Source organism: Heterodontus francisci, chromosome 48, assembly GCF_036365525.1.
Source record: "Heterodontus francisci isolate sHetFra1 chromosome 48, sHetFra1.hap1, whole genome shotgun sequence".
Lineage (NCBI taxonomy): Eukaryota > Metazoa > Chordata > Chondrichthyes > Heterodontiformes > Heterodontidae > Heterodontus > Heterodontus francisci.
In genome coordinates, this window is record NC_090418.1 from 11,752,466 (window position 1) to 11,779,152 (window position 26,687).

A 26,687-nucleotide genomic window follows, 5' to 3' on the forward strand; every position below is an offset into this window, starting at 1 on the left:
CTCCAATACCTCGGGCGAGCGGCCGCTAAACCCCGAGAGCGGGTCTTGCGACCACACTCCAACCGCAAGGGTTATTCGACTGCAGCGGGCATCACGCCAAGCTTGACCTTGTCCTCGCCCGACAATACACAAATAGACAGACAAACATACATCCAGCAAGGGACCCCCCCCCCCCCCCACCCCCCACCACCTACCCCAAGGGTCGCGGCTTGGACACACAACGTCAGACTCTACCCCAACCCACAGATCATGCTGGGATCCGAGAGGGCTGCGGGCACTCTCAGTGTCTGGCCAGGTGTTGGCGGAGAAAGTTGTGGGAGGTGGAGTGGGGGGGGTGGGGGGGGGGTAAAGGGAGGAAAACTAGAACGCACGGGGCTTGGAATGAGCGCGAGACACCCGTCAGATACTCACTGTCCTCCCCAGTACAGCTTGGTGCTGATGATGAAACTGGACCGTCTGCATGGAAAGGGAAATAAGGGGTTAATCCAACAACTTGTCCCATTACCATCCGCCTTTGCCTTGCACCATCATCCCTCTTGGCCACTTCCAGCCTCTCCCGTTTTTATCTCGGATTTCCAGCGTCTGCGGCATTTTGCCTTTGCATTCAGATTTGGGGAGATGCGTCCGAGGGATGGGTTTTCGGGAGACAGGGAAAATAGTGGGAGAGGGGAGTTCAGGGAGGGAGAGGGGGAGCGGTTTAGGAATATAGGAACAGGAGCAGGCCATTCAGCCCCTCGAACCTGTTCCGCCATTCAATGAGATCATGGCTGATCTGTGTCTCAACCCCAGCCTTGGGTCCTTAACCCTGAATACTGAGACCCGGGGCAAACAGTGCACCCGGAGGAGCCCCCGGTTCCTGAATGAGCACCCGAGAACTATGAACGGCCGCGCGGGTTCAAATGAGGAGCCACGTGCTCTGCGGTTGGTCAATAATGTGGGCGGGGCTGTCCGACGGGGATGGGTTCTGATTGGTGGGAGGATTGTCAGTCTCCTGCTTTCAACCAGTAGGAGTGGACTTTCTGAGGGACTGCCATTGATGCAGAGATCCGCACTCTGCGGCCGCTATGATCCGCGCATCGCTCAAACCCTCAAAACCACCCCCTCCTCCCAACACCTCCCCCAACTGAATCCCTGGATTGGTCCTGGATCGCGTACAGTTTTCTTATGAAATTCGGTCCAAGGGTAAACGGTCCCCGGCGCTGAAACGTCCCAGTGATGTCCGCTGGGAAGCGGATTAACGCCTGGATGAGTTAAATTCCAAACAGGAATGCCAGGTCCCGCTCAGAGTTAACGGTCCGAGTCATCCTTACCTCCAGCCTTTCTTCTTAATGATGTTTCCCAGTGTGACCTCAGCCCTGGAGTGAGAGAGGGGGAACAAAAAAAGGTAAATAAATGCAGGCCATGCACCCCCCCCCCCCCCAACCCCGGCAGCCACCCCCCACCCCAGAATTTATTTTGAAAAGTATTACATCAGGCCTTCCCTCAGGCCTTTACTCACTGGGCCCGGGGTTTGGGGTCAGGGTTCCCCCTGGGGTCGGGGGTCAGGGGTTGGGTCAGGGGGAGGGGTTAGGGGTTGGACCGGGAGCTGAGAGAAGGTTGGGGGTTTAGGGGTCAGGTTGAGAGCGGACGGGAGGTCTGGGTCGGAGGTCAAGGGTCAGAGTTAAGATTGGGGTTGGGGGTCAGATTGGGAGCAGAGGGAAGCTCAGGGGTTGGATTGGGAGCAGAGGGAAGATCGTGGTCAGGGACTAGGGGGCGAGTCGGGAGCAGAGGGAGATTGAGACCAGGGGGTCAGGGATTGGGCCTGGTGACCGGATCCTCCGATATGGGGTTGGGCCATCTCCTCCCGCCTCCACATTCGGGTTAGTGACTTAGCAGCTTTGTTGCAGGCGACCCCAGGGACTGGTTTCCGCCAGTGTCACCTGCAATGGCGCAGGCTCCCTCAGGGCAAACCAGTCTTACAGAAGGTGGAGGCGGCGGGGGTGGGGGAAGCCACTCAAATAAGTATTAGGCTCCATATTTAGGCCTAACGCCTGCTTAAGGAAGCATCTCTTGTCCTTCCAGAATTTGGCGGGCATGGAATTCCGGATGGAAACGTGCAGGTGGTTCCTGCCGCCATTTTGGGGCTTTGGTAGGCCGAGAAGGGCCTATAAAAAGGTGTGGCGGGGGTCAAGGACCGATTTCTAGGCCTTGGCGTCTTGCACTATGGAGCTTGACCCGTCTCGATAAAGGAGGCGGGCCTAGCTGTGGGGGCACAATTCCCTATCGGAAAATCAGTGTGAATTCTGCGTGACGTACTTGCCAGAAGCGTAGATCTCCGAGGTGTCGAACAGGTTGACCCCATTCTCGTAGGCGACGGTCAAGATTTCCTCAGCAGCCTGTGTAGAGGAGGCCGGTGCAGGTGTGAAAGCAACAAACAAAAATAAGGATCATGTACCATCGAAAGGAGGTTTTCACAAACTCAGGACAACCCCAAGGGGGCTTCACAGCCAGTGAGGTACTTCTTGAAGCTCAGTCACAGCGGTAATGTGGGCAACGCGACAGCCAATTTGCGCACAGCAAGATCCCACAGACAGCAATATGTTAATGAGCTGAACATCTGTCTTTAGGTATTGATTGAGGGATATATATTGACCTTGGACACGAGGGAGAACTCCCTCGCGCTTCTTCGTAAGAGTGGCCGTGGGATCTTTTGCATCCACTCAGTTTACGATCTCGTTTGAAAGACGGCACCTCCGACAGCGCAGCACTCCCTCAGTACTGCATGGGGGAGTGTCGGCCTGAATTATGGACTCACGCCTACGAGCTTCTGACACAGAGGGCTACACTCTCAGGCATACAGGATCCTGGGCTTTATAAATAAAGGCAGAGGAGGTTATGGTGAACCTTTCTAAAACACTGGTTCGGCCTCAACTGGAGGATTGTGTCCAATTCTGGGCACCGCACTTTCGGAAGGATGTGAAGGCTTTAGAGAGGGTGCAGAAAAGATTCACGAGAATGGTTCCAGGGATGAGGAACTTCAGTTACGTGGATAGATTGGAGAAGCTGGGGCTGTTCTCCTCCAAGAAGAGAAGGTTGAGAGGAGATTTGATAGAGGTGCTCACAATCATGAGGGATCTAGACAGAGTAGACAGGGAGAAACCGTTCCCATTGGCAGAGGGGTCAAGAACGAGAGGACAATGATTTAAAGTGAATGGCAAAAGAACTAAAGGAAAACTTTTTACCTGCAGCAAGTGGTTAGGATGTGGAATGCACTGTCTGAGAGTGTGATGGAGGCAGGTTCAGTGAGTGTTTAGGATCTGGAATGCACTGTCTGGGAGTGTGGTGGAGGCAGGTTCAGTGAGTGTTTAGGATCTGGAATGCACTGTCTGGGAGTGTGGTGGAGGCAGGTTCAGTGTGCGTTTCGGATCTGGAATGCACTGTCTGAGAGCGTGGTGGAGGCAGGTTCAGTGAGTGTTTAGGATCTGGAATGCACTGTCTGAGAGTGTGGTGGAGGCAGGTTCAGTGTGTGTTTAGGATCTGGAATGCACTGTCTGAGAGTGTGATGGAGGCAGGTTCAGTGAGTGTTTAGGATCTGGAATGCACTGTCTGAGAGTGTGGTGGAGGCAGGTTCAGTGAGTGTTTAGGATCTGGAATGCACTGTCTGACAGTGTGGTGAAGGCAGGTTCAGTGAGTGTTTAGGATCTGGAATGCACTGTCTGAGAGTGTGGTGGAGGCAGGTTCAGTGAGTGTTTAGGATCTGGAATGCACTGTCTGAGAGTGTGGTGGAGGCAGGTTCAGTGAGTGTTTAGGATCTGGAATGCACTGTCTGGGAGTGTGGTGGAGGCAGGTTCAGTGTGCGTTTCGGATCTGGAATGCACTGTCTGAGAGCGTGGTGGAGGCAGGTTCAGTGAGTGTTTAGGATCTGGAATGCACTGTCTGAGAGTGTGGTGGAGGCAGGTTCAGTGAGTGTTTAGGATCTGGAATGCACTGTCTGGGAGTGTGGTGGAGGCAGGTTCAGTGAGTGTTTAGGATCTGGAATGCACTGTCTGGGAGTGTGGTGGAGGCAGGTTCAGTGAGTGTTTAGGATCTGGAATGCACTGTCTGAGAGTGTGGTGGAGGCAGGTTCAGTGAGTGTTTAGGATCTGGAATGCACTGTCTGGGAGTGTGGTGGAGGCAGGTTCAGTGAGTGTTTAGGATCTGGAATGCACTGTCTGGGAGTGTGGTGGAGGCAGGTTCAGTGAGTGTTTAGGATCTGGAATGCACTGTCTGGGAGTGTGGTGGAGACAGGTTCAGTGAGTGTTTAGGATCTGGAATGCACTGTCTGGGAGTGTGGTGGAGGCAGGTTCAGTGAGTGTTTAGGATCTGGAATGCACTGTCTGAGAGTGTGATGGAGGCAGGTTCAGTGAGTGTTTAGGATCTGGAATGCACTGTCTGGGAGTGTGGTGGAGGCAGGTTCAGTGAGTGTTTAGGATCTGGAATGCACTGTCTGGGAGTGTGGTGGAGGCAGGTTCAGTGAGTGTTTAGGATCTGGAATGCACTGTCTGGGAGTGTGGTGGAGGCAGGTTCAGTGTGCGTTTCGGATCTGGAATGCACTGTCTGGGAGTGTGGTGGAGGCAGGTTCAGTGTGCGTTTCGGATCTGGAATGCACTGTCTGAGAGTGTGGTGGAGGCAGGTTCAGTGAGTGTTTAGGATCTGGAATGCACTATCTGGGAGTGTGGTGGAGGCAGGTTCAGTGAGTGTTTAGGATCTGGAATGCACTGTCTGAGAGTGCGGTGGAGGCAGGTTCAGTGAGTGTTTAGGATCTGGAAAGCACTGCCTGAGAGTGCGGTGGAGGCAGGTTCAGTGAGTGTTTAGGATCTGGAATGCACTGTCTGAGAGTGCGGTGGAGGCAGGTTCAGTGAGTGTTTAGGATCTGGAATGCACTGTCTGAGCGTGTGGTGGAGGCAGGTTCAGTGAGTGTTTAGGATCTGGAATGCACTGTCTGAGAGTGTGGTGGGGGCAGGTTCAGTCAGTGTTCAGGATCTGGAATGCACTGTCTGAGAGTGTGGTGGGGGCAGGTTCAGTGAGTGTTTAGGATCTGGAATGCACTATCTGAGAGTGCGGTGGAGGCAGGTTCAGTGAGTGTTTAGGATCTGGAAAGCACTGCCTGAGAGTGCGGTGGAGGCAGGTTCAGTGAGTGTTTAGGATCTGGAATGCACTGTCTGAGAGTGCGGTGGAGGCAGGTTCAGTGAGTGTTTAGGATCTGGAATGCACTGTCTGAGCGTGTGGTGGAGGCAGGTTCAGTGAGTGTTTAGGATCTGGAATGCACTGTCTGAGAGTGTGGTGGGGGCAGGTTCAGTCAGTGTTCAGGATCTGGAATGTACTGTCTGAGAGTGTGGTGGGGGCAGGTTCAGTGAGTGTTTAGGATCTGGAATGCACTGTCTGAGAGCTTGGTGGAGGCAGGTTCAGTGAGTGTTTAGGATCTGGAATGCACTGTCTGAGAGTGTGGTGGAGGCAGGTTCAGTGAGTGTTTAGGATCTGGAATGCACTGTCTGAGACTGTGGTGGAGGCAGGTTCAGTGGGTGTTTAGGATCTGGAATGCACTGTCTGAGAGTGTGGTGGAGGCACGTTCAGTGAGTGTTTAGGATCTGGAATGCACTGTCTGAGAGTGCGGTGGAGGCAGGTTCAGTGAGTGTTTAGGATCTGGAATGCACTGTCTGAGAGTGTGGTGGAGGCAGGTTCAGTGTGTGTTTAGGATCTGGAATGCACTGTCTGAGAGTGAGGTGGAGGCAGGTTCAGTGAGTGTTTAGGATCTGGAATGCACTGTCTGAGAGTGTGGTGGAGGCAGGTTCAGTGAGTGTTTAGGATCTGGAATGCACTGTCTGAGAGTGTGGTGGAGGCAGGTTCAGTGAGTGTTTAGGATCTGGAATGCACTGTCTGAGAGTGTGGTGGAGGCAGGTTCAGTGAGTGTTTAGGATCTGGAATGCACTGTCTGAGAGTGTGGTGGAGGCAGGTTCAGTGAGTGTTTAGGATCTGGAATGCACTGTCTGAGACTGTGGTGGAGGCAGGTTCAGTGGGTGTTTAGGATCTGGAATGCACTGTCTGAGAGTGTGGTGGAGGCACGTTCAGTGAGTGTTTAGGATCTGGAATGCACTGTCTGAGAGTGCGGTGGAGGCAGGTTCAGTGAGTGTTTAGGATCTGGAATGCACTGTCTGAGAGTGTGGTGGAGGCAGGTTCAGTGTGTGTTTCGGATCTGGAATGCACTGTCTGAGAGTGTGGTGAAGGCAGGTTCAGTGAGTGTTTAGGATCTGGAATGCACTGTCTGAGAGTGTGGTGAAGGCAGGTTCAGTGAGTGTTTAGGATCTGGAATGCACTGTCTGAGAGTGCGGTGGAGGCAGGTTCAGTGAGTGTTTAGGATCTGGAATGCACTGTCTGAGAGTGCGGTGGAGGCAGGTTCAGTGAGTGTTTAGGATCTGGAATGCACTGTCTGAGCGTGCGGTGGAGGCAGGTTCAGTGAGTGTTTAGGATCTGGAATGCACTGTCTGAGAGTGCGGTGGAGGCAGGTTCAGTGAGTGTTTGGGATCTGGAATGCACTGTCTGAGAGTGCGGTGGAGGCAGGTTCAGTGAGTGTTTGGGATCTGGAATGCACTGTCTGAGAGTGCGGTGCAGGCAGGTTCAGTGAGTGTTTAGGATCTGGAATGCACTGTCTGAGAGTGTGGTGAAGGCAGGTTCAGTGAGTGTTTAGGATCTGGAATGCACTGTCTGAGAGTGCGGTGGAGGCAGGTTCAGTGAGTGTTTGGGATCTGGAATGCACTGTCTGAGAGTGCGGTGCAGGCAGGTTCAGTGAGTGTTTAGGATCTGGAATGCACTGTCTGAGAGTGCGGTGCAGGCAGGTTCAGTGTGTGTTTCGGATCTGGAATGCACTGTCTGAGAGTGTGGTGGTGGCAGGTTCAGTGAGTGTTTAGGATCTGGAATGCACTGTCTGAGAGTGTGGTGGAGGCAGGTTCAGTGAGTGTTTAGGATCTGGAATGCACTGTCTGAGAGTGTGGTGGAGGCAGGTTCAGTGAGTGTTTAGGATCTGGAATGCACTGTCTGAGAGTGTGGTGGAGGCAGGTTGAATCGAGGCCTGCAAAAGTGAATTAGACAATTATCTGAAGTGAAATATTTGCAGGGCTACGGGGAAGGGCCGGGGAGAACTGAGTTGATCTTGCAGCGAGCTGGATGGGCTGAATGGCCTCATCGTGTGCTGTAGCTGTTCCATGATTGGCAGAATGGAGCATGGGAGAGGTGTGGGACTCCATTAGCCCGAGCGAGGTGGATATCTAGTCTGGTGAACGACTTACCTGCTCCGAGATCTGGGATCCGAATGTCACCCAGCTCCCTGTAACAGAATAGACAACAGGACGATCAGGTCCAAGTGACAACGGGCACGGAGGGTGCACTCTACCTCACTCACTCGCAACAATCCTCCTCTCACTCCGACCTGCCACCTCATGCCCATCTCCCCTACCCTGTCTCTACCTCAACATCCACCCTCCCTATCCCCGCCTCCCCTCCATCCCTGCGCGGAGAGCCACTGAGGGTGGGTGTAGCATTCAAACTGATGACCAGGTGGGCAAGCGGCCTAGCCTGTGACCTCCGACCCTCCCATACTTAACAGAACCACACTGGTTCTGCAGCCTGATCAAAGGCCCTGTCGATGTGTCTGACATAAAGGAACATTGCAGGAGGAATGTTCCAGTGGTGCTGAAGGTGTTTACGAACAATTTCGAAACCCTCAGTGAATATAATCTCTCTCCTGCCTCCCTTTGCCACCTTCCAGTGGCTAATATTAACCCTTACACTACTTCATCTTTTATTTAGAGATACAGCACTGAAACAGGCCCTTCGGCCCACCGAGTCTGTGCCGACCAAGAACCACCCATTTATACTAACCCTGCACGAATCCCATATTCCCTATCACCTCCCTCCACTCGGGGCAATTTACAACGGCCAATTTACCCATCACCTGCAAGTCTTTGGCAGTGGGAGGAAACCGGAGCACCCGGAGAAAACCCACGCGGTCACAGGGAGAACTTGCAAACTCCGCACAGGCAGCACCCGGAATTGAACCCGGGTCCCTGGAGCTGTGAGGCTGCAGTGCTAACCACTGCGCCACTGTGCCGCCCTATCTCTCACACTCACCCCCATCCATGTAACACTGTGCACTGTTACTCACCAATTCCCACACAAGAGACTCGCAGTCCAGATTTCCCCAGATTCCTGCAAAAAAAAAACAAATAATGTGATGGAAATGGGCAATAAATGCTTTTCCAGCAACTCTCACATCCCAGACTCTGTATCTAACCCCGTGCTGTACCTGTCCTGGGAGTGTTTAACAGGGCATTTATCTGTGGCGTAAAGAACAGCTGGCAAGTTGCAAATTGCTGGTCAAGTGTGTAACAGTACCTGTGGCTACAAGAGCAAGTCAGAGGCTAGGAATCCTGTGGTGAGTAACTCACCTCCTGACTCCCCAAAGCCTGTCCACCATCTACAAGGCACAAGTCAGGAGTGTGATGGAATACTCTCCACTTGCCTGGATGGGTGCAGCTCCAACAACACTCAAGAAGCTCGACACCATCCAGGACAAAGCAGCCCGCTTGATTGGCACCCCATCTACAACCTTAAATATTCATAACGCACCAAGGCTCCTTCGACAGCACCTTCCAAACCCATCGACCTCTACCACCTAGAAGGACAAGGGCAGCAGACGCATGGGAACACCACCACCTGCAAGTTACCCTCCAAGTCACACACCATCCTGACTTGGAACTATATTGGCCGTTCCTGCACTGTCGCAGAGTCAAAATCCTGGAACTCCCTCCCTAACAGCACTGTGGGTGGACCTACCCCACATGGACTGCAGCGGTTCAAGAAGGCAGCTCACCACCACCATCTCTAGGGCAATTAGGGATGGGCAATAAATGCTGGCCTGGCCAGCGACGCCCACATCTCATGAAATAAAAAATATATGGAGCCAAGAAGGATGAATAGATTTAGGATACAACCATTGAATGGCGCTCGAGGGGCTGAATGGCCTCCTCCTGTCCCTGTGCTTGGTGCCTCCAACAGCTGCCCCCTCACTCCTGCCATTGGATGCTTGACGCGACCATCCTCACAGAGCTCCGCCTTCTCACAGCCAATTGGAAGGTGAACAGACTCTTCATTACCTCATTGGCTGAGTGTTGGCTGTCAATCAAACCGTCTTTACTCCCTCGTCTCCCAGACTTTTCGAACTCATAAACCAAAGTGTACAAAGAACATTGTGAAAATACCACAATTTCTGTAAGTGCCCCTGACAATTTTTCTCCTGAACTGCTTACTTTGAATCATAGAATCATCGAAAGTTTATGGCACAGAAAGAGGCCACTTGGCCTATTGTGTCTGCACTGGCCAAAAAATGAGCCACCCAGCCTAATCCCACCTTCCAGTATTTGGTCCGTAGCCCTGCAGCTTACGGCATTTGAGGTACATATCCAGACTGCTTTTAAATGAGGGTCTCTGCCTCAACCACCCTTTCAGGCAGTGAGTTCCAGACCATCACCACCCTCTGGGTGAAAAGATTTTCCTCCTCTCCCCTCTAATTTTTCTACCAATCACTTTAAATCTATGCCCCCTCGTCACTGACCCCTCTGCTAAGGTGAATAGACCCTTCACCTCCACTCTATCCAGGCCCCTCACAATTTTGTACATTTCAATCAGATCTCCCCTAGTCTTCTCTGTTCCAAGGAGAACAACCCCAGCCTATCCAATCTTTCCTCATAGCTGCATTTTTCCAGTCCTGGCAACATCCTCGTAAATCTCCTCTGTACCCTCTCTAGTGCAATTACATCCTTTCTGTAATGAGGTGACCAGACCTGCACACAGTACTCTAGTTGTGCCCTAACCAATGAGTTATACAGTTCCAGCATAACCTCCCTGCTCTTATATTCTATACATCGGCTAATAAAGGAAAGGATTCCATATGCCTTCCTAACCACCTTATCGACCTGTCCTGCTACCTTCAGGGATCTGTGGACATTCACTCCAAGGTCCCTCACTTCCTCTACACATCTCAGTATTTTCCCATTAATCGTGTATTCCTTTGCCTTGTTTGACCTCCCCAAATACATCACCTCACACTTCTCCAAGTTGAATTCCATTTGCCACTTTTCTGCCCATCTGACCAGACCATCAATATCTTCCTGCAGCCTAAGCTATCCTCCTCGCTATCTAACACACGGCCAATCTTTGTGTCATCTGCAACCGTCTTCATCATGCCCCCTACATTAATGTCCAAATAGTTAATATACATCACAAAAAGCAGGGGACCCAGTACTGAGCCCTGCGGAACACCACTGGAAACAGCCTTCCAGTCGCTAAAACAGCCGTCAACAATTACCCTTTGTTTCCTGCCACTGAGACAATTTTGTCTCCACCTTGCTACATTTCCCTAGATCCCATGGGCTTTTATTTTTTAACCAGTCTGTCGTGTGGGACCTTGTCAAAAGCCTTGCTAAAATCCAGGTAGACCACATCAACTGCACTACCCTCATCTATCTTCCTTGTTACTTCTTCAAAAAATTTGATCAAGTTGATCAAACAAGATCTTCCCTTAACAAATCCATGCTGACTATCCTTGATTAATCTGTGCCTTTCTAAGTGATGGTTTATCCTGTCCCTCAGAATAGATTCCAATAATTTGCCCACTACTGAGGTTAGACTGACTGGCCTGTAATTACTTGGTCTAGCCCTCACTCCCTTTTTAAACAGAGGTACAACATTAGCAGTTCTCCGATCCTCCGGCACCACACCTGTATCCACAGGCATCACAGTCGGGCCTGCTCCCCTGCTGACTCCTGACACCCCTTTTCCAGCTGGAAGCACTGGACAGTAAGCAGGGTCTCTGAGCTGAATTATGCCACCCCCATTACCCTAAAAGCTCCACTCCCACTCCCCGTGACATCCCACACCCACCTGGAGTCTCCAGGATTTGAGGCTGAATTTCTGGGACGCCGCTGCCAGCAGTAACTCCTGTCACGGGAGATTAGAGACCTTCAGAACATTATGGAAGTAGGGCTATCCCACAATTCACAGCAGCATGGAAACCCCTCTATTCGAACTGCAGGCCCTGTGTTGTGAATCGGGGCCTTTTATAGCTGGGGCAGCCCCAGTCCCATAAGAGGAAATACAAATCCCACTACCCAGGGGCCATGAAGAGACAGATAGTGACACAGGGAAGGCAGAAGAGGAGGCTGACAGATTCTGTCACTCACTCAGAGTTGAGATTATGGTGGATGATCACACTCCCTGCCAGGACATGTTGGTGGATCTCAGTGCTGAACATCACATGGCAGAGTCTGGGGGTGAGCTGCACCTTGATTTTTACTGCTCTGCTTTAAACTATTCCCATATTAAAATGGGCCACTGATGGACAGACTCCCTCTTTAACAGGAGTCCCTGACAGAGAGAGTCTCCCTCTTTAACAGGGGTCCCTGACGTAGAGACTCCCTCTTTAACAGGGGTCTCTGACAGAGAGAGTCTCCCTCTTTAACAAGGGTCCCTGACGTAGAGACTCCCTCTTTAACAGGGGTCTCTGACAGAGAGAGTCTCCCTCTTTAACAGGGGTCCCTGACAGAGAGAGTCTCCCTCTTTAACAGGGGTCCCTGACGTAGAGCCTCCCTCTTTAACAGGGGTCCCTGACGGAGAGGGACTCCCTCTTTAACAGGGGTCCCTGATGGAAAGAGACTCCCTGCTTAACTGGGGTCCCTGACAGGGAGACTCCCTCTTTCACAAGGGTCCCTGATGGAGAGACACTCCCTCTTTAACAAGGTCTCTGATAGTGAGACACTCCCTCTTTAACAGGGAGTATAGTGCGAGGGTACAGGGGTAGGAGGGTGGAGATTAGTAAAGCAAATTTTATCCCCCCTGTTCACAGATTGTTCCCAGGAAAGGCCCTCACAGTGAGGAAGGGGTTAATCTCTACCCATACCTGTATTTCATTGTTGCTCCCTCTTGCTCCGGGTCTCCAGACGCTAGCCCATGCATTGCGATGAACTCCTCCAGATTCCTCTCTGGGTGTGGGACAGTTCTGCCCATCAACGCTGGGCATCGAGGAGGGGGCGATGATTGCTCACTCGGCGAGCCCCTACCCAACCTGCGCTGGGTGCCCACCCCATCAACCCTGGGCACCCGGCGCTGGGGGCTGGTGAACAGGTCACTGGCATGGGGCTTGTAGCTATACATTGCAGAGAAGGATAGAGAGAGGAGGGAGAGAGAGAGGAGGGAGAGAACGGGGGGAGAGGGACAGGAGAGAGAGGGAGGAGAGAGGGGAGAGGGGAGAAAGAGGAGAGAGAGGAGAGAGAAAGAGAGAAATGGGAGAGAGGGAGGGAATGAGAGAGAGAGAGGAGAGTGAGAGTGGAAGAGAGAAAGAGAAATGGGAGAGAGAGACAGGAGGGAGAATGGGGAGAGGAGAAGGTGAACAGAGAAGGAGAGAGAGAGAGGGAAGAGAGAGAGAAGAGAAAGGAGAGAGAAGGAGGAGAGAGAAGGAGGAGAGAGAGGAGGAGAGAGAGAGGGAAGAGAGAGAGGGAAGAGAGAGAGGGAGGAGAGGAGAGCAGAGGGGAGGAGAGGAGAGAGTTCTGCAGGAGAGGGGAAGGGAGGGAAATGGAGAGGAGGAGAGGGGAGAGAGGACTGGAGGCGGGCAGGGAGATGGGGAGGATAGTGAGGAGCCAAGGACGTGACGAGAGTGAGGACTCGGTATTCTCAGGAGTGAAGACTGTGTGCTGCAATGGGAGTGCACTGACTCACACTGAGCAGAAACAATGAGAGTCTGAGTGAAGATTGGTGGAGCTGACAGTGAGGATGTGAGGATAACGCTGATCCTCATCACGCTCGAGGGTTAGAGACATGACAGGGAACTGAGGCTGAGCTGTGAGGTGCTGGAGGGGCCTCTGGTGGGAGACGAGACAGGGAAAGACGGCAGGACCATGAACACAATGTTCTATTCTGAGATCCTCCTGGGGTAAGATGAGGTTAAAGACGTCGGTTTATTAAAATCTCAATTTCTGTGGACTCGTTATAGAGAATCCTCCGTTTACCTACTCTACATTACCATGGTTACTGGATCCACGCGGCCGCCAAACTGTCAGAATCCAGGGAGATACACAGAGATCAAATTATCAATAGCCGGGACAGAGTTTTAGTTTGATGTGCTGCTAAGTTCCTTTCAATTTCCTAGTGCTTGTGAATTTCTTATTTAAGCCCCTTTAAGAAGGGGGAATTTGTTGCATCTTATACATCGGAAACATGTGTAAGATGTAGCAAATTTCCCCTTCTTAAAGGGGCTTAAATAAATAAATCTTGAAAGAGGTAGAATCAGTTTAGAAGCGAAAGAATAAAAGAAAACAGGATGTCAGGACACACTTGAGTTCAGAATTACAATTAAATAGCACGGGAGGGAGTGGGAAAGTGTGTGTGTGTGTAACTGAGACCCCCTCTAAACATGCTACACTCCCTCGCAACAAATTACACCCCCCTCACAACACACCCTCACAACACAACTAACCTACACGCCCTCCAGCCTGTTGCATTTCCTGCTCTGTCTAACAAAGATCGACTCCCCAGATGAAAATCCCAAGCCTCTCTGTCCCCCATGATGCACAGCCCCGACCGTGGCTGGGCTCTGCGCTGCCTCCTGCAGTCGAATATCCGAGTGACCAGCTCTGACCATGACCCTTTCCATTACATTAATCCCATATTCCTACCACATTCCCACCTTCCCTCAATTCCCCTACCTATACGAGGGGCAATTTATAATGACAAATTTACCTATCAACCTGCAAGTCTTTGGCTGTGGGAGGAAACGGGAGCACCCGGAGGAAACCCACGCGGTCACAGGGAGAACTTGCAAACTCCGCACAGGCAGTGCCCGGAATCGAACCCGGGTTGCTGGAGCTGTGAGGCTGCAGTGTTAACCACTGCGCCGCCCTTGTTAGCTTTTGCTGTGAGGGGCTCGGAGTGTGAGAGTTAACGCTTGTGCTGAAGAAGGGGAGTACGCAATTGTCGTCTATCTCTGCCCTCCCCTCAGGGGTCACTGCCTCTGCCCTTGCACAATCAGCAGCCACCCACCCGTCCAATACGCATGGCCATTCGTCCACGGGAGGCGTCGCGGCCAAACACCACCCGCTGCCCCACAAGGCTCGCCTCGGGGGCACTGAGGGCAATTGCTACTGCCACGCAGAGCGAGGTGAAGAAATTCAGCGGAGACTGGGGGTGAACATAACATAATTATGATTCAGCACCATGCTGGTACCCTATGAGGTATTGAGGTGCCCTAGAGTTAAGGTTTGGAATGTGGACTCGATGGGCCAAATGGCCTCCTTCTGTGCCATAATGGCTCTGTGACTCGAGGTTTACTTTTTACTCAAGTAACATTATTTGTAATTACTATATTATTTTGTGAGGGAAATTACTGAGTTAATTCTGACTGCTTCACGCTCACTTTTCACTATCCCCAGGTACAAAAGGCAGTCAGGATATTGGGTGATCACTGTTGTCACCTTGCCTGTTTAAATTTGATCGCCTTCAGGGGTCGGAGGTGAATTTCCCAAATTTCCTTTCTCACGGAGGTTTTTTTCCCTTAAAATCTGGGTTTTGGCTCTCATAACAACAACAACTTATATTTACATAGCAGCTCAGTGGAGTAAAACATCCCCAGGCACTTCACAGGAGCAGTTATCAGGCAACATTTGACACCGAGCCACATAATTATGAGGGACGGGTGACCCAAAGCTTGGTCAAAGAGGTCGGTTTTAAGGAACGTCTTAAAGGAGGAGAGAGAGAGGCGGAGAGGGTTTAGGGAGGGAATTCCAGGGCTCGGGGCCCCCAGGCCGCTGAAGGCCCGGCCGCCAATGGTGGAGCGATGGGAATCGGGGGGATGCTCAAGAGGCCGGAATTGGAGGAGCAGCAGAGATCTCGGAGGGTGGTGAGGCTGGGGGAGGTTACAGAGATAGGGAGGGGCGAGGCCATGGAGGGATTTGAAAACAAAGATGAGAGTTTCAAAATCGAGGCGTTGCCAGACTGGGGGGAGCGGGGGGCGGGGGGGGGGGGGTGGGGTGGGGGTCCAGTGTAGATCAGCGAGTGACAGGTGAACGGGACTTGGTGCAGAGTTTTAGGTGGGCAGAGGTTTTTAGAGGGTGGGAGTGGGGGGGGGGGGGGAGGCTGAGCCGGTGTGTGTTGGAACATTTGAGGATGAAAGTGGCTGAAGTCAGGAGATGAAATCGGTTGCTGGTGGGTGGGGAGTATAGACAGCAGGGACGGGGAAGGGGTAATCACACTGTTTAATTTCAGGAACAGGTTTCATGGCATTTGCTGGTCTTTTCCAGGCCATCATTTGCATATCTTATATTTTGCCTTAATTGGTGAAAAGACTGTTCTGCATATTATCAAAAGGAAATAGAGGCACTGATAAAGGTGCAAAGACGATTTACAAGCATATTAGAAATGAGAAGTATAACTATCAGGAAAGATTGAACAAGGCTGGGGCTCTTTTCTCTAGGAAAGAGAAGGCTGAGGGGTGACCTGATTGAGGGCTTTAAAATGATGAAGGGGTTTCGGTCGGGTAGACGTAGAGAAGATGTTTCCACTTGTGGGGGGGAGACCAGAACTAGGGGGCCTTCGATATAAGACAGTCACTAATAAATCCAATGGGGAATTCCGGAGAAACGTCTTCACCCAGAGAGTGGTGGGAATGTGGAACTCGCTCCCACAGGGAGTGGTCGGGGTGAATAGTGTCGATACATTTAAGGGGAAGCTGGATAAACACATGAGGGAGAAAGGAATAGAAGGATGTGCTGATAGGGTGAGAAGAGGGGGTGGGAGGAGGTTTGTGTGGAGCAGAAACACCAGCACGGAGCAGATGGGCCGAATGGCCTGTTTCTGCACTGTAGGTTCCATAGAATTCAATGTAATGGTTCATAACAACAACTTACGTTTATATACCCCCTTTAACGTAGAAAAAACATGGACACCCAGACAAAGGAGATATTGGGCAGATGTTGGGGGAGGAGCAACCAAAAGCTTGCTCAAAGAGTTGGGGTTTTGAGGAGGGTCTGAAAGGAGAAGAGGGAGGTGGAGATGTTGGGAGAAGGAATTCCGGAGTGCGAGGCCGAGGCAGTTGAGGACACGGCTGCCAATAACGGAGTGAGGAGGTTGAGGGGGAGGAATGGACAAGAGGTCAGAGGAGGTCAGAACCTGAGAGTCCAGAATGGGTCTCCTCCTGGTTGGTTTTCCGTCATCACCCTCACCTGTACAACATGCCCGTCTGCACGGCGACGGTTTCGTCCAGCGACAGCTGGCACTCCTGCAGGAACAACTCGAGCCTCCGGTGTTCCAGACCCTTCCTGGCTTCTTCAGTGAGCAGGCCATCGTCCCGCTGCCCGGGGTTCTGCCCCTTGGCCAACCTGATGGGCGGGCCGGCACACTTGGGCTTCTTGTTGTTGTTGAAGCCGTAAAGCTCCTCCACCGAGAACTTGCCCCCCCGCCCCCCGGCTCCCCCGCCCCCGCCTGACTTCGAGCCCACCATGCTTCATCAGATTGAGGGCTGGATGCGTCTTCACTCCTCCTCGCACGCTGGCGCGCCAACAGCTGGATAACACTCCCACTGTGGCCTGACCCGGCCGCACATTCACGAGTGAGAACAGTCAGCCTCGCCTCACCCAGTGACACAGTCAGCTCTGGCACACACTCCTGGCTTATTGTAACAGTGAAATTTGAGAGGCTCCCCAGGCAGCAACAGATTAACAGGTGACGTTAAGAGCACAGCGCGTAGACCCCGGGCACAGGGTTATAGCTCATTCCTGTGTGTACTCCCCCCAATTCTCGTTTGCAAACAGATTACATTAACCCTTCATTCCTGCCCGTCCAGCAGCAGATGTTTAGGGGAGGTTCAACCTCTTTTAAAAGCTGGGAGTGTTTGATGGGGACAGTGTAGAGGGAGCTTTACTCTGTATCTAACCCCCGTGCTGTACCTGTCCTGGGAGTGTTTGATGGGACAGTGTAGAGGGAGCTTTACTCTGTATCTAACCCCGTGCTGTACCTGTCCTGGGAGTGTTTGATGGGGACAGTGTAGGGAGCTTTACTCTGCTTAAATGTGGCACTGGGTGCCTGTAATGAGGACTGTTTCTCATTCCCTGCCAGTGACAACCCTCAGCTGTAGATACATAATTCAGGAAAGGGGGAGCTTACCCTGCACAGTTGTGATAGTCACATTTTGTTCTAAATGCAGGCCTTATTACTGTCTAAACACACAGTATTGTATCCTGTTCATAAACTGGGCCGTTGTTCCAGGAGGGTAGGACGTGTGGTGATGGATGAAACAAAAAGCCTTCTAAATAAGATACACAATTAAACTTATTCGCTGACAAGCTGTGTAATTATAGAAAGTCTGTTTTGGCAATAAACTCACTTACAAGCCCATCTCGATTTTCTCGGTCACAGCTCACCTGCTCTGGGTGACTGCCAAGTAGGCTTGCACTCTCTCTCTCTCCCTCCCTCCCTCTCTCTCTCTCTTTCACTGACGTTATCTAACACAGTTCAGATCCTGTCGGGCCCCAGTCAAAAAGTCCTGCCCGGCCCATTAAGTTTATTAAATAAAAGCAAAAGACTGAGGGTGCTGGAAACCTGAAATAAAAAGCAAAAAAAAAAATTTTGGAAATACTCAGCGGGGCAGGCAACATCTGGTAGAGAAAGAAAAACACAGAGGTAACAGTTCAGGCTAATGACCATTCGTCAGGCCCGGAGGATGTTAGAAATGAACTGCTTATAAGCAAATGTAGAACTCGGGATAAACTGGCAGGGGTTGGGGGGGTGGAGGAAGAACGAAAGGGAAGGTTTGTGATGGGGTTGGGGGGGGGGGGGTGGGGGGAAAGGAGAGATTAAATGATAAAGAGACAATGATGTAAGGCAAAAGGAGACAGTAATGGGACAAGTGAAGAGATGGGGCTCGAGGAGGTGTAAATGGCAACAGCAGAATCAATACCAACAGCTGCTGTCTGAAAAAATGGGAGGGGTGGTTATGACATGAAATTGATGAATTCGATGTTGAGTCCTGAGTGCCTGATTGGAAGCTGAGGGGTATCTCCTTGAGTTTACGTTGAGTTTTCAGTGGAATAGTTTGGGAGGCCGAGGACAGAGAGGGAGTGGGGGCGAAGAGTTAAAAATAGAAAATAGGAGGAGTAGGCCATTCGGCCCTTCGAGCCTGCTCCACCATTCATTATGATCATGGCTGATCATCCAACTCTGTAACCTGTTCCCGCTTTCCCCCCCATATCCTTTGATTCCTTTCGCCCCAAGAGCTATATCTAACTCCTTCTTGAAAACATACAATGTTTTGGCCTCAACTGCTTTCTGTGGTAGTGAATTCCACAGGCTCACCATTCTCTGGGTGAAGAAATTTCTCCTCATCTCAGTCCTGAAAGGTTTACCCCGTATCCTTAGACTATGACCCCTGGTTCTGGACTCCCCAACCATCGGGAACATCCTTCCTGCACCTACCCTGTCAAGTCCTGTTAGAATTTTATAGGTTTCTATGAGACCCCCCCTCACTCTTCTGAGCTCCAGCAAATATAATCCTAACCGACTCAATCTCTCCTCATACGTCAGTCCCGCCATCCCAGGAATTAGTCTGGTAAACCTTTGCTGCACTCCCTCTATAGCAAGAACATCCTTCCTCAGTTAAGGAGACCAAAAATGCACACAATCTTCCAGCTGTGGCCTCACCAAGGCCCTGTATAATTGAAGCAAGACATCCCTGTTCCTGTACTTGAATCCTCTCGCTATGAAGGCCAACATACTATTTGCCCTTTTTACCGCCTGTTGCACCTACATGCTTACCTTCAGCGACTGGTGTACGAGAACACCCAGGTCTCGCTGCATATTCCCCTCTCTCAGTTTATAGCCATTAGTTTATAAAGGAGCAGGTTAATTGACTAGTTCTCTTTTTTTTATTCTTTCATGGGATGTGGGCATCGCTGGCAAGGCCAGCATTTGTTGCCTGTCCCTAATCGCCCTTGACAACTGAGTGGCTTGCTAGGCCATTTCAGAGGACAGTTAAGAGTCAGGCACATTGCTGTGGGTCTGGAATCACATGTAGGCCAGACCAGGTAAGGACGGCAGATTTCCTTCCCTGTTCTAGATTCCCCGACCAGCGGAAACAATCTCTGTGTCTACCCTATCCAGCCCCTTCAGAATCTTGTATGTTTCAATTAGATTGCCTCTCATTCTTCGAAATTCCAGAGAATATAGACCCAATTTACTCAGCCTCTCACCATAGGACAATCCCCTTATCCCAGGGAACCTTCATTGTACCACCTCCAATGCAAGTATATCTTTTCTTAAATATGGAGACCAAAACTGCACCCAATACTCCAGATGTGGTCTCACCAAAACCCTGTACAATTGAAGCAATACTACCTTATTCCTGTACTCCAATCCCCTTGCAATAAAGGCCAACATATCATTTGCCTTCCTAACTACTTGCTGTACCTGGATGTTAACTTGCTGCGTTCCTTGTACAAGCACACCCAAGCCTCTACGAACATCAACGCTTACAAGTTTCACGCCTTTTAAAAAATATTCTGCTTTTCTATTCTTATGACCAAAGTGAATAATTTCACCCTTCCCCACATGATACTCCAGCTGCCACCTCGTTGCCCACTCACTGAATCTGTCTATATCTCTTTGCAGTCTGTGTCCTCCTCGCAGCTTAACTTTCCACCTACCTTTGCATCATCAGCAAACTTAGATACATTACTCTTTGTCTAAGTCACTAATATAGAGTGTAAATAGTCGAGGCCTTAGCACTGATCCTTGCGGCACCCCCACTAGTTAATGCCTGCCAACTTGAAAATGCCCCATGTATGCCCACTCTTTGCTTCTGGTCCATTAACCAATGTATTACACCCAACTCCATAAGCCCTTATCTTGCCTATTATTCTTTTCTGGTAAGATACACAGTAAGATACGCAAACTGAATGGAAGTGCGGAGAAAATGGAGCTCTTTCTGCCTGGGGCAGAGGTCACCATGTACGAGAGGAAGATACTTGATCACATTAATCAGGGCCAGGGTGGACAAGTGCATAAGGGGGTTGAGAGGAATTTCCCAAGTTACTTTGCCCCAGAGTAGGACACATGTCTATATCATGAGTATCAATGCAGAGCAGTTGTCTGAGACAAGTTGGATGGTTCAGATGTGCTCTTCCTGATTGTCATTAGCTCATATCATTTTCCTAACTCACATTATTTCTCATCACCCCCTCTCCTCTTCATCTGCGCTCGCTGACCTACGTTGGTTCCCAGTCCAGCAATGCCTCGATTTAAAAATTCTTGTCCTTGTTTTCATCTCCTTTTGTGGCTCAGTGTCAGATGTTATCTGGTAACCGCCCTGTGAAGCACCCTGGAATGACTTACTCTGTTAAAGGCACTATATAAATGCAAGTTATTGTTGTTGTTGGAGTGCATAAAAATGACCTGATTTTATTGAATTCCATTTCACCGGTTGCCACAGTGGGATTCGAACTGGCAATCGCTGGGGCCAGCACCACAACTACAAGGCTACCAACTGCGCAGTAGTTCAACATGCTCCAATCAGCCTCTGGTATCGCGTCCAAGCGGCCAGCCATCAAGTGTGAAGATATTCGACCAGGTGCTGCATCACAGTCACCTCAACGTCCCGGCAGCCACACGAAAACGCACACACATTGCACATTCCAGCAGGGATCATTGGGGAGCAGGGGCCCCGGGATTAATGGCGAGTATCTCTCCTCTTTCCCCCTGAGTTTCTAGTTTAGCGGAGATTCACTAACTCAGTCCAGGAGTTAACCTGGGTCTGTATCAATTTAATCCATCATTCATTGGCTTCCACTATCCAGTGCCTCATGTTGGGATAAGACTGGGGTAATAAACTCTAGTTAGATCCCCTCTGGAGTAACTGTTAAAGCCAGGCTGTTCAGGGGTGATGTCAGGAAGCACTTCTTTACACAAAGGGGAGTGGAAATCCGGAACTCTCTCCCCACCCCCCACAAAAAGCTGCTGAGGCCGGGGGTCAGTTGAAAATTTCAAAACTGAGATTGATGAAAGGTCACTGACCTGAAACGTTTACTCTGTTTCTCTCTCCACAGATGCTGCCAGACCTGAATATTTCCAGCACTTTCTGTTTGATTTCAGATTTCCAGCATCTGCAGTACTTTGCTTCTATTTCAGGCATCAGTGCCCCTTGGAGAGAAGAAAAATCTATATACAATTAAAAAAACGTATGCGCTTCCTCCCCACAAACTTCACTTCCTGTTGTCACAGTTTGTGGTCGCTCTTAATTTGCCAACATTCCCCATTGTATTTTGCTATGTCAACAGTCACAATGTAGTTATAAGCTTTAGCCAGTATGTGGTGCTGTGCAGCATGTTTCTGAAATCCCTTTTCCATCTCCGTCGTCTCATTGTGCACGTAAAGAAAAATGATGTTTATCAATAAACCCCCCCGGGCAAAGCCACAAGAAACTTACTAGTTAGCGGGAGAATATATTACAAGGGGATAGATGAGAGGAGAGAGACTTGCATTCATATAGCACCTTTCACAACCTCAGGACGTCCCAAAGTGTTTTACAGCCAACGAAGTTCTTTTGAAGTGTGGTCGCTGTTGTCATGTAGGAAACACAGCACCCAAATTGCGCACAGCAAGATCCCACAAACAGCAATGAGTCAAGGACCAGATAATTGGTGCTGCTGGTTGCAGGGTACATATTGGCCAGGAGATCAGGGAGAACTCCCCTGCTTTCCTTCCAATATTGGGATCTGAGAGGACAGACGGGGGGTGGGGGAGCCTTGGTTGAACATTTCATCGAAAGGCAGCACCTCTGGCAGTGCTGCACTCCCTCAGCACTGGCACAGGCAGTTTTCAACCTTGATTTTATGGACAAGTGGGACTCAAACCCAGAGGTGAGAGTGTTTCTCATTGACTCACAGCTCTGTCTGTGATCATCTTGTATCATTGGCGTGTAAATCCGAGCTCACATCTGTCAGCCTGATTAATAATAGTCAGCCTTCTGCTTGATGACAATGCAAAGTGTCAGGTTCATGACTGTTAGCTTTTCCGCACAAAGGTTTAATTACCTTTCCTGATTAACTTTCCCGTCTTCAGAAGCAGCACTGAAACGTGAGCCCTCTACAAGAATCAGAAAGAGAAATCTGTTCATGGCAAAGTGTGGGGGTAATCGAGGGTCACAAGCTGCCCAGAGCTCGAGTTCACCTTGAGATCATCCCAGTGCCGCGCACCAGGTATTTTGATTATTGCTGTCATTCTGTTTTGAAGAATGGAAGGTTTAATTCTGTGTCTGACCTGTGTTAGATACAGAGAAAAGCTCCCTCTACGCTGTCTCCATCAAACACTCCCGGGACAAGTACAGCACAGGGTTAGATACAGAGTAAAGCTCCCTCTACACTGTCCCCATCAAACACTCCCGGGACAAGTACAGCACAGGGTTAGATACAGAGTAAAGCTCCCTCTACACTGTCCCCATCAAACACTCCCGGGACAGGTACAGCACGGGGTTAGATACAGAGTAATGCTCCCTCTACACTGTCCCCATCAAACACTCCTGGGACAAGTACAACACAGGGTTAGATACAGAGTAAAGCTCCCTCTACACTGTCCCATCAAACACTTCCAGGACAGGTACAGCATGGGGGTTAGATACAGAGTAAAGCTCCCTGCGAGAGGACACAGAGTTATATCAGTCGACAATGATATTCTGAGCTGTGAAACGTGCCAGGTGATGGTAGAGCCGATGACAGCAGCCAGAAAAAAAACGAAAAAAAAAAAAACGGGGATTGGCTGGGCAATTTGGAGCACTTCCTGCCAGCAATCAGGGGGAGCAGCTGCACCTGTGTTGCAGCAACTGCAGAGAGGAGACTGGAGAAATTGGAGAAAGTGGAGAGAGGTGAATGCAGAGTGGAGAGAAACCAGCAAGGAAGGCTGCAATTGTTTTGCAGAGGTGGGTGTCAGGGCACCTGAAGAACTCTTAAGTTTGGACTGTTTGGGGGAGGGAGAAGAGGCCGGAAGACTTGGGTGGGGCTGCCAAATCCGGTAGGGGGCCCCTGTATTTGTATACAACTCCCTCCCCATCCCAACTGCCTGCTCGGGACAGCTGGAGTTGCCCGGGTGAAGACTTTTTTTGTTAAAAGCAGAAGAGGAGAGTACCGGGCGGCTCCAGCCGTCCCGGGCGAAGAAGCCTCCCCCAACTGGAAGACAACAAACAGTTTTGGACTAATTGTTACAAAGGTGCTCCAACTGGCAGTTGGATCAAATATCCCTTTCAGCCTTTCTCTCCCTTCCTCCACTCAGTCGCCTCAGTCACCTATCCCCCCTTTTTCCTTTACCTTCCTACCCCTATCCTCCTCTACTCCCACTCCACTTTGTTTAAAGTTTGTTTGTTTTGTTTCAATTGAGTAAAATTGCTTTGCTTCTTGGGGGTGGACGTGGCTCTTAGACCCATGGCAAGCCCTCCTTCGCCGGTGGCGGGGCCTTCCCGTTCATATGCTGCTGCGGCTGCTGCTGCTGCACCTGTTGCCCCGTCACCGTTTGCTTTATTAACTTCGAAGCATGGGGTCAAGAGCTACGTCCACCCGAACAAGACTATAGAGGCATGTGTGAAAGCAATGGCCGAGGTTGTCGGCCCTTCGGCCACTGTTGCAGCCTCTAGAATGTATGGGAAGGCAGTGTTTTTCCTGAAGACCGAGGGGGCGGTGTCCCTGGCTCTGAGCAAGGGGCTCACCGTGGGCGGGACCTTTCTGCCAGTGGACCCCCTGGAGGCCACTGCGCAAAGGCTCATTTTATCCAACGTCCCGCCCTTCATTCCTGGTGAGCTCCTCCTTCCCCACCTGCACCATCTGGGGGAGGTAAAGACGGGGCTCACCCCAGTCCCGCTCGGTCTTCGGGAGAACAGCCTCCGGCATGTGTACTCCTTCCGCCGCCAGCTATTCATGCAGCTGGCGCAGGAGGAGGTTACAGAGGGCCACTTCAATACAGAGTTCCAGGGGACGGCCTACCGCGTCTTCTGGACCTTGGATGGGGTGTGGTGCCATGTCTGTAAGGGGGTGGGGCATGTTCGTTAGAACTGCCGCAACCTCCCGGCTGCCAACTCCAACTCGGCGGCCCAGGGTGGCGACGCTGCACCTCCTCCCACCCCCCCCCCTACACCAGATACCATTCAGTCGGTACCGGAGGCTGTGGTTTTCACGGCCTCCGGCAGGGAGGAGAGTGCACGTCCAAGTGGAAGGAAGGCGCGGAGGAAAGATAAACGTCAAGAGGACATATTGTTTAGTTTAGTTTAGTATTGACACAACCCGAGTCTGAGCTTAGCACAAAGCCCGATCTCGGGGAGTCAACTTGCCCCAGGGCTGGGCTCAGGCCCAGGGTGAATAAGAAAAAAAGAGAGTGCGGAGGCGGAGGCCTCTGATGACATGGAGGTCTCTGAGCCTCTGCACCCAACTGGGGAAAAGAGGAGATGGCACCCCTCCACAGAGGTGACAAGGGGCCCTGAGGCGCAGGGTCCATCTGTTGGAGGGGAGCTGTTTCTTGTTTCAGGTCCCCAGGTTTCCCCTACCACCACCACCAACATCAAGGCTGCAAGGTCCGGGCAGGAGCTCCCTATTCCTCAGGATGGAGTGGATGGGGAGACACCTGTACATGTGGCCACTCCAGGGGAAGCCAGTGGAGCCCTGCTTGTTGTGGGGGAGCTTGGGAACGCCGCCCATTCTGCCACTGCTACTGGGTCGGGTGCCCTGAGTGAAGGGGAGGGCGAGGCCCCAGAGGGTCAGCCCTCCCAGCCAGAGTCCACCACCAACCAGGAGACACCCGACCTGGTGAAAACTGAGAATGCTGCCCCATCTGCTGGGCCTGTGGGTGCTGGCGGAGCGGGAGATGGCCTCCTCTCTCCGCATCCGATCTTGGCTCTGGCTGGATTTCCGGAGTCGGGATCTTCTGTCTCCCCTGGACCACTTATTGGCCTGGGGACGGAGGTGGAGGGGGGTCCTGGACTACTGGTGCCCACAGGCTCCAGTTTCACAGTAAAACCCAGAGAGGACTCCTCCGCCATCGATCCTGGGGGTGGGTTCAGCTGGCGTGGCCGGGATGTCCGCCCCACAGTGTGTGGTGGATGTGTCGGCCGCTGGCAGTGACGACCCGGAGGAGAATGGGGATTCGGTGTGGGGCACGGAGGATAACCTTGATTCCATCGCCAGTGAGGTGGTGGAGTCCCTCGTGCCTCCCACCGAATCTCCTCTCATCCCCACGACGGAACTCCGGGATTTCCTCGCGGCTTGCAGGGGTTGCCGTGATAAAGTTCAGCTGGCCCTCGGCCGTTGGTCGAATCTGGCGCTGATCATACAGTCCGTCCGTGCCGCCCTGAAGAAAGCGGGCAAGCGCGCGGGCGTGAAACTGGTTGAGAGGCGCCGTTTTAATGTGTTCCTCAATGGGTTGCTGGGGGAGTGGAAGGCCAGGTGCACTTCCACGCCCTCCTCACAGTGAGGTGTTGGTGATGGGTTTTAAGTACCTTTGACATGAAGATAACCATAGCCAGCCTCAACATCAACGGCAGCAGGGGGGCTCACCGCAGATTTCACAATCTCTCAATCCTCAGGGAAGGGAGATACGCGGTGAGCTTTCTGCAGGAAACCCACACCGTTCCGGGAGACGAAGCCACCTGGCTCCTGGAGTGGCAGGGTGGGGTCTACATGAGTCACCTCACCCCTATTTCTAGTGGGGTGGCTATCTTGTTGGCCCTGACTTTTCGGCCGGAGATCTTGGGGGTCAAGGAGCTAGTGCCGGGCCGCTCGCTCCACCTCGCCGTTCGCCTGGGTAGCGTGCCGCTCCACTTTGTGAACGTGTAAGCGCCCAGGCCCGGCGCGTTGCAAGCGCGCTTCTTTGAAGAAGTGTCCGCTCTCTTGAGCTCCATCGATAGCGGCGAGTGCATCATCCTCAGGGGGGATTTTAACTGCACCCTCAAGGTGGGGGATCGCTCCGGTCCCCAGCGCGGCCAAGCGTCGGTGGAGAAGTTGAGGGGACTGATCAGCTCCCTTAACTTGGTGGACGTCTGGCGGAATCTCCATCCCGACTCCAGCGCCTTCACGTGGAGGTCTGGAGGAGGGGGGTCGCGAATCGACCGCCTTTACTTTTCGCAGGCGTACATCTCCCGCGTTTCGGCGGCCTCCATGCGGCTGGTGCCGTGCTCAGACCACCACCTGGTGTGGGCAGAGTTCACTCCGCTCCGCACGCGGGCGGGGTCCGCATACTGGCACTTTAACAACCGGCTGCTGGAGGACGAGCGATTTCGGGACTCGTTCTGTCGATTCTGTGCCAACTGGAGAAGGAAGCAGGGGGGCTTCCCCTCCTTGAGGCTATGATGGGATGTGGGCAAGACTCACATCCGCGTCTTCTGTCAGGAGTATGCGAAGGGGTCGACCAAGAGGCGGGAAGCCGAGATTGGGCGCCTTGAGAGGGAGGTGCTCGACTTGGAGTCCCGCCTCGGTCATGCCGTCGTGGACCCGGCCCTGTGGCAGGCGTACAAAGAGAAGAAGGGCGCGCTGAGGGACCTGCAGCTCATAGGGTCCCGAGGTGCGTACGTGAGGTCGCGGATCCAGATCCTGGAAGATTTGGACCGC

General features: G+C 51.8%; 1 protein-coding gene across 1 annotated transcript in view; it reads right to left on the minus strand.

Annotated features, from left to right (window-relative positions):
* Positions 1–16,328, minus strand: part of LOC137357564 (voltage-gated potassium channel subunit beta-3-like) — a 42,571-nt gene extending 26,243 nt beyond the window's left edge. Inside the window, exons 1-6 of the mRNA XM_068023986.1 lie at positions 16,281–16,328; positions 8,177–8,220; positions 7,302–7,339; positions 2,296–2,375; positions 1,311–1,355; positions 412–456 (exon numbers count right to left, since the gene is read on the minus strand). Coding sequence (XP_067880087.1) covers positions 412–456; positions 1,311–1,355; positions 2,296–2,375; positions 7,302–7,339; positions 8,177–8,220; positions 16,281–16,291 — 263 coding nt within the window. The 5' untranslated portion in view covers positions 16,292–16,328. The remainder of the gene's footprint in view (positions 1–411; positions 457–1,310; positions 1,356–2,295; positions 2,376–7,301; positions 7,340–8,176; positions 8,221–16,280) is intronic.
* Positions 16,329–26,687: the final 10,359 nt, after the last annotated feature.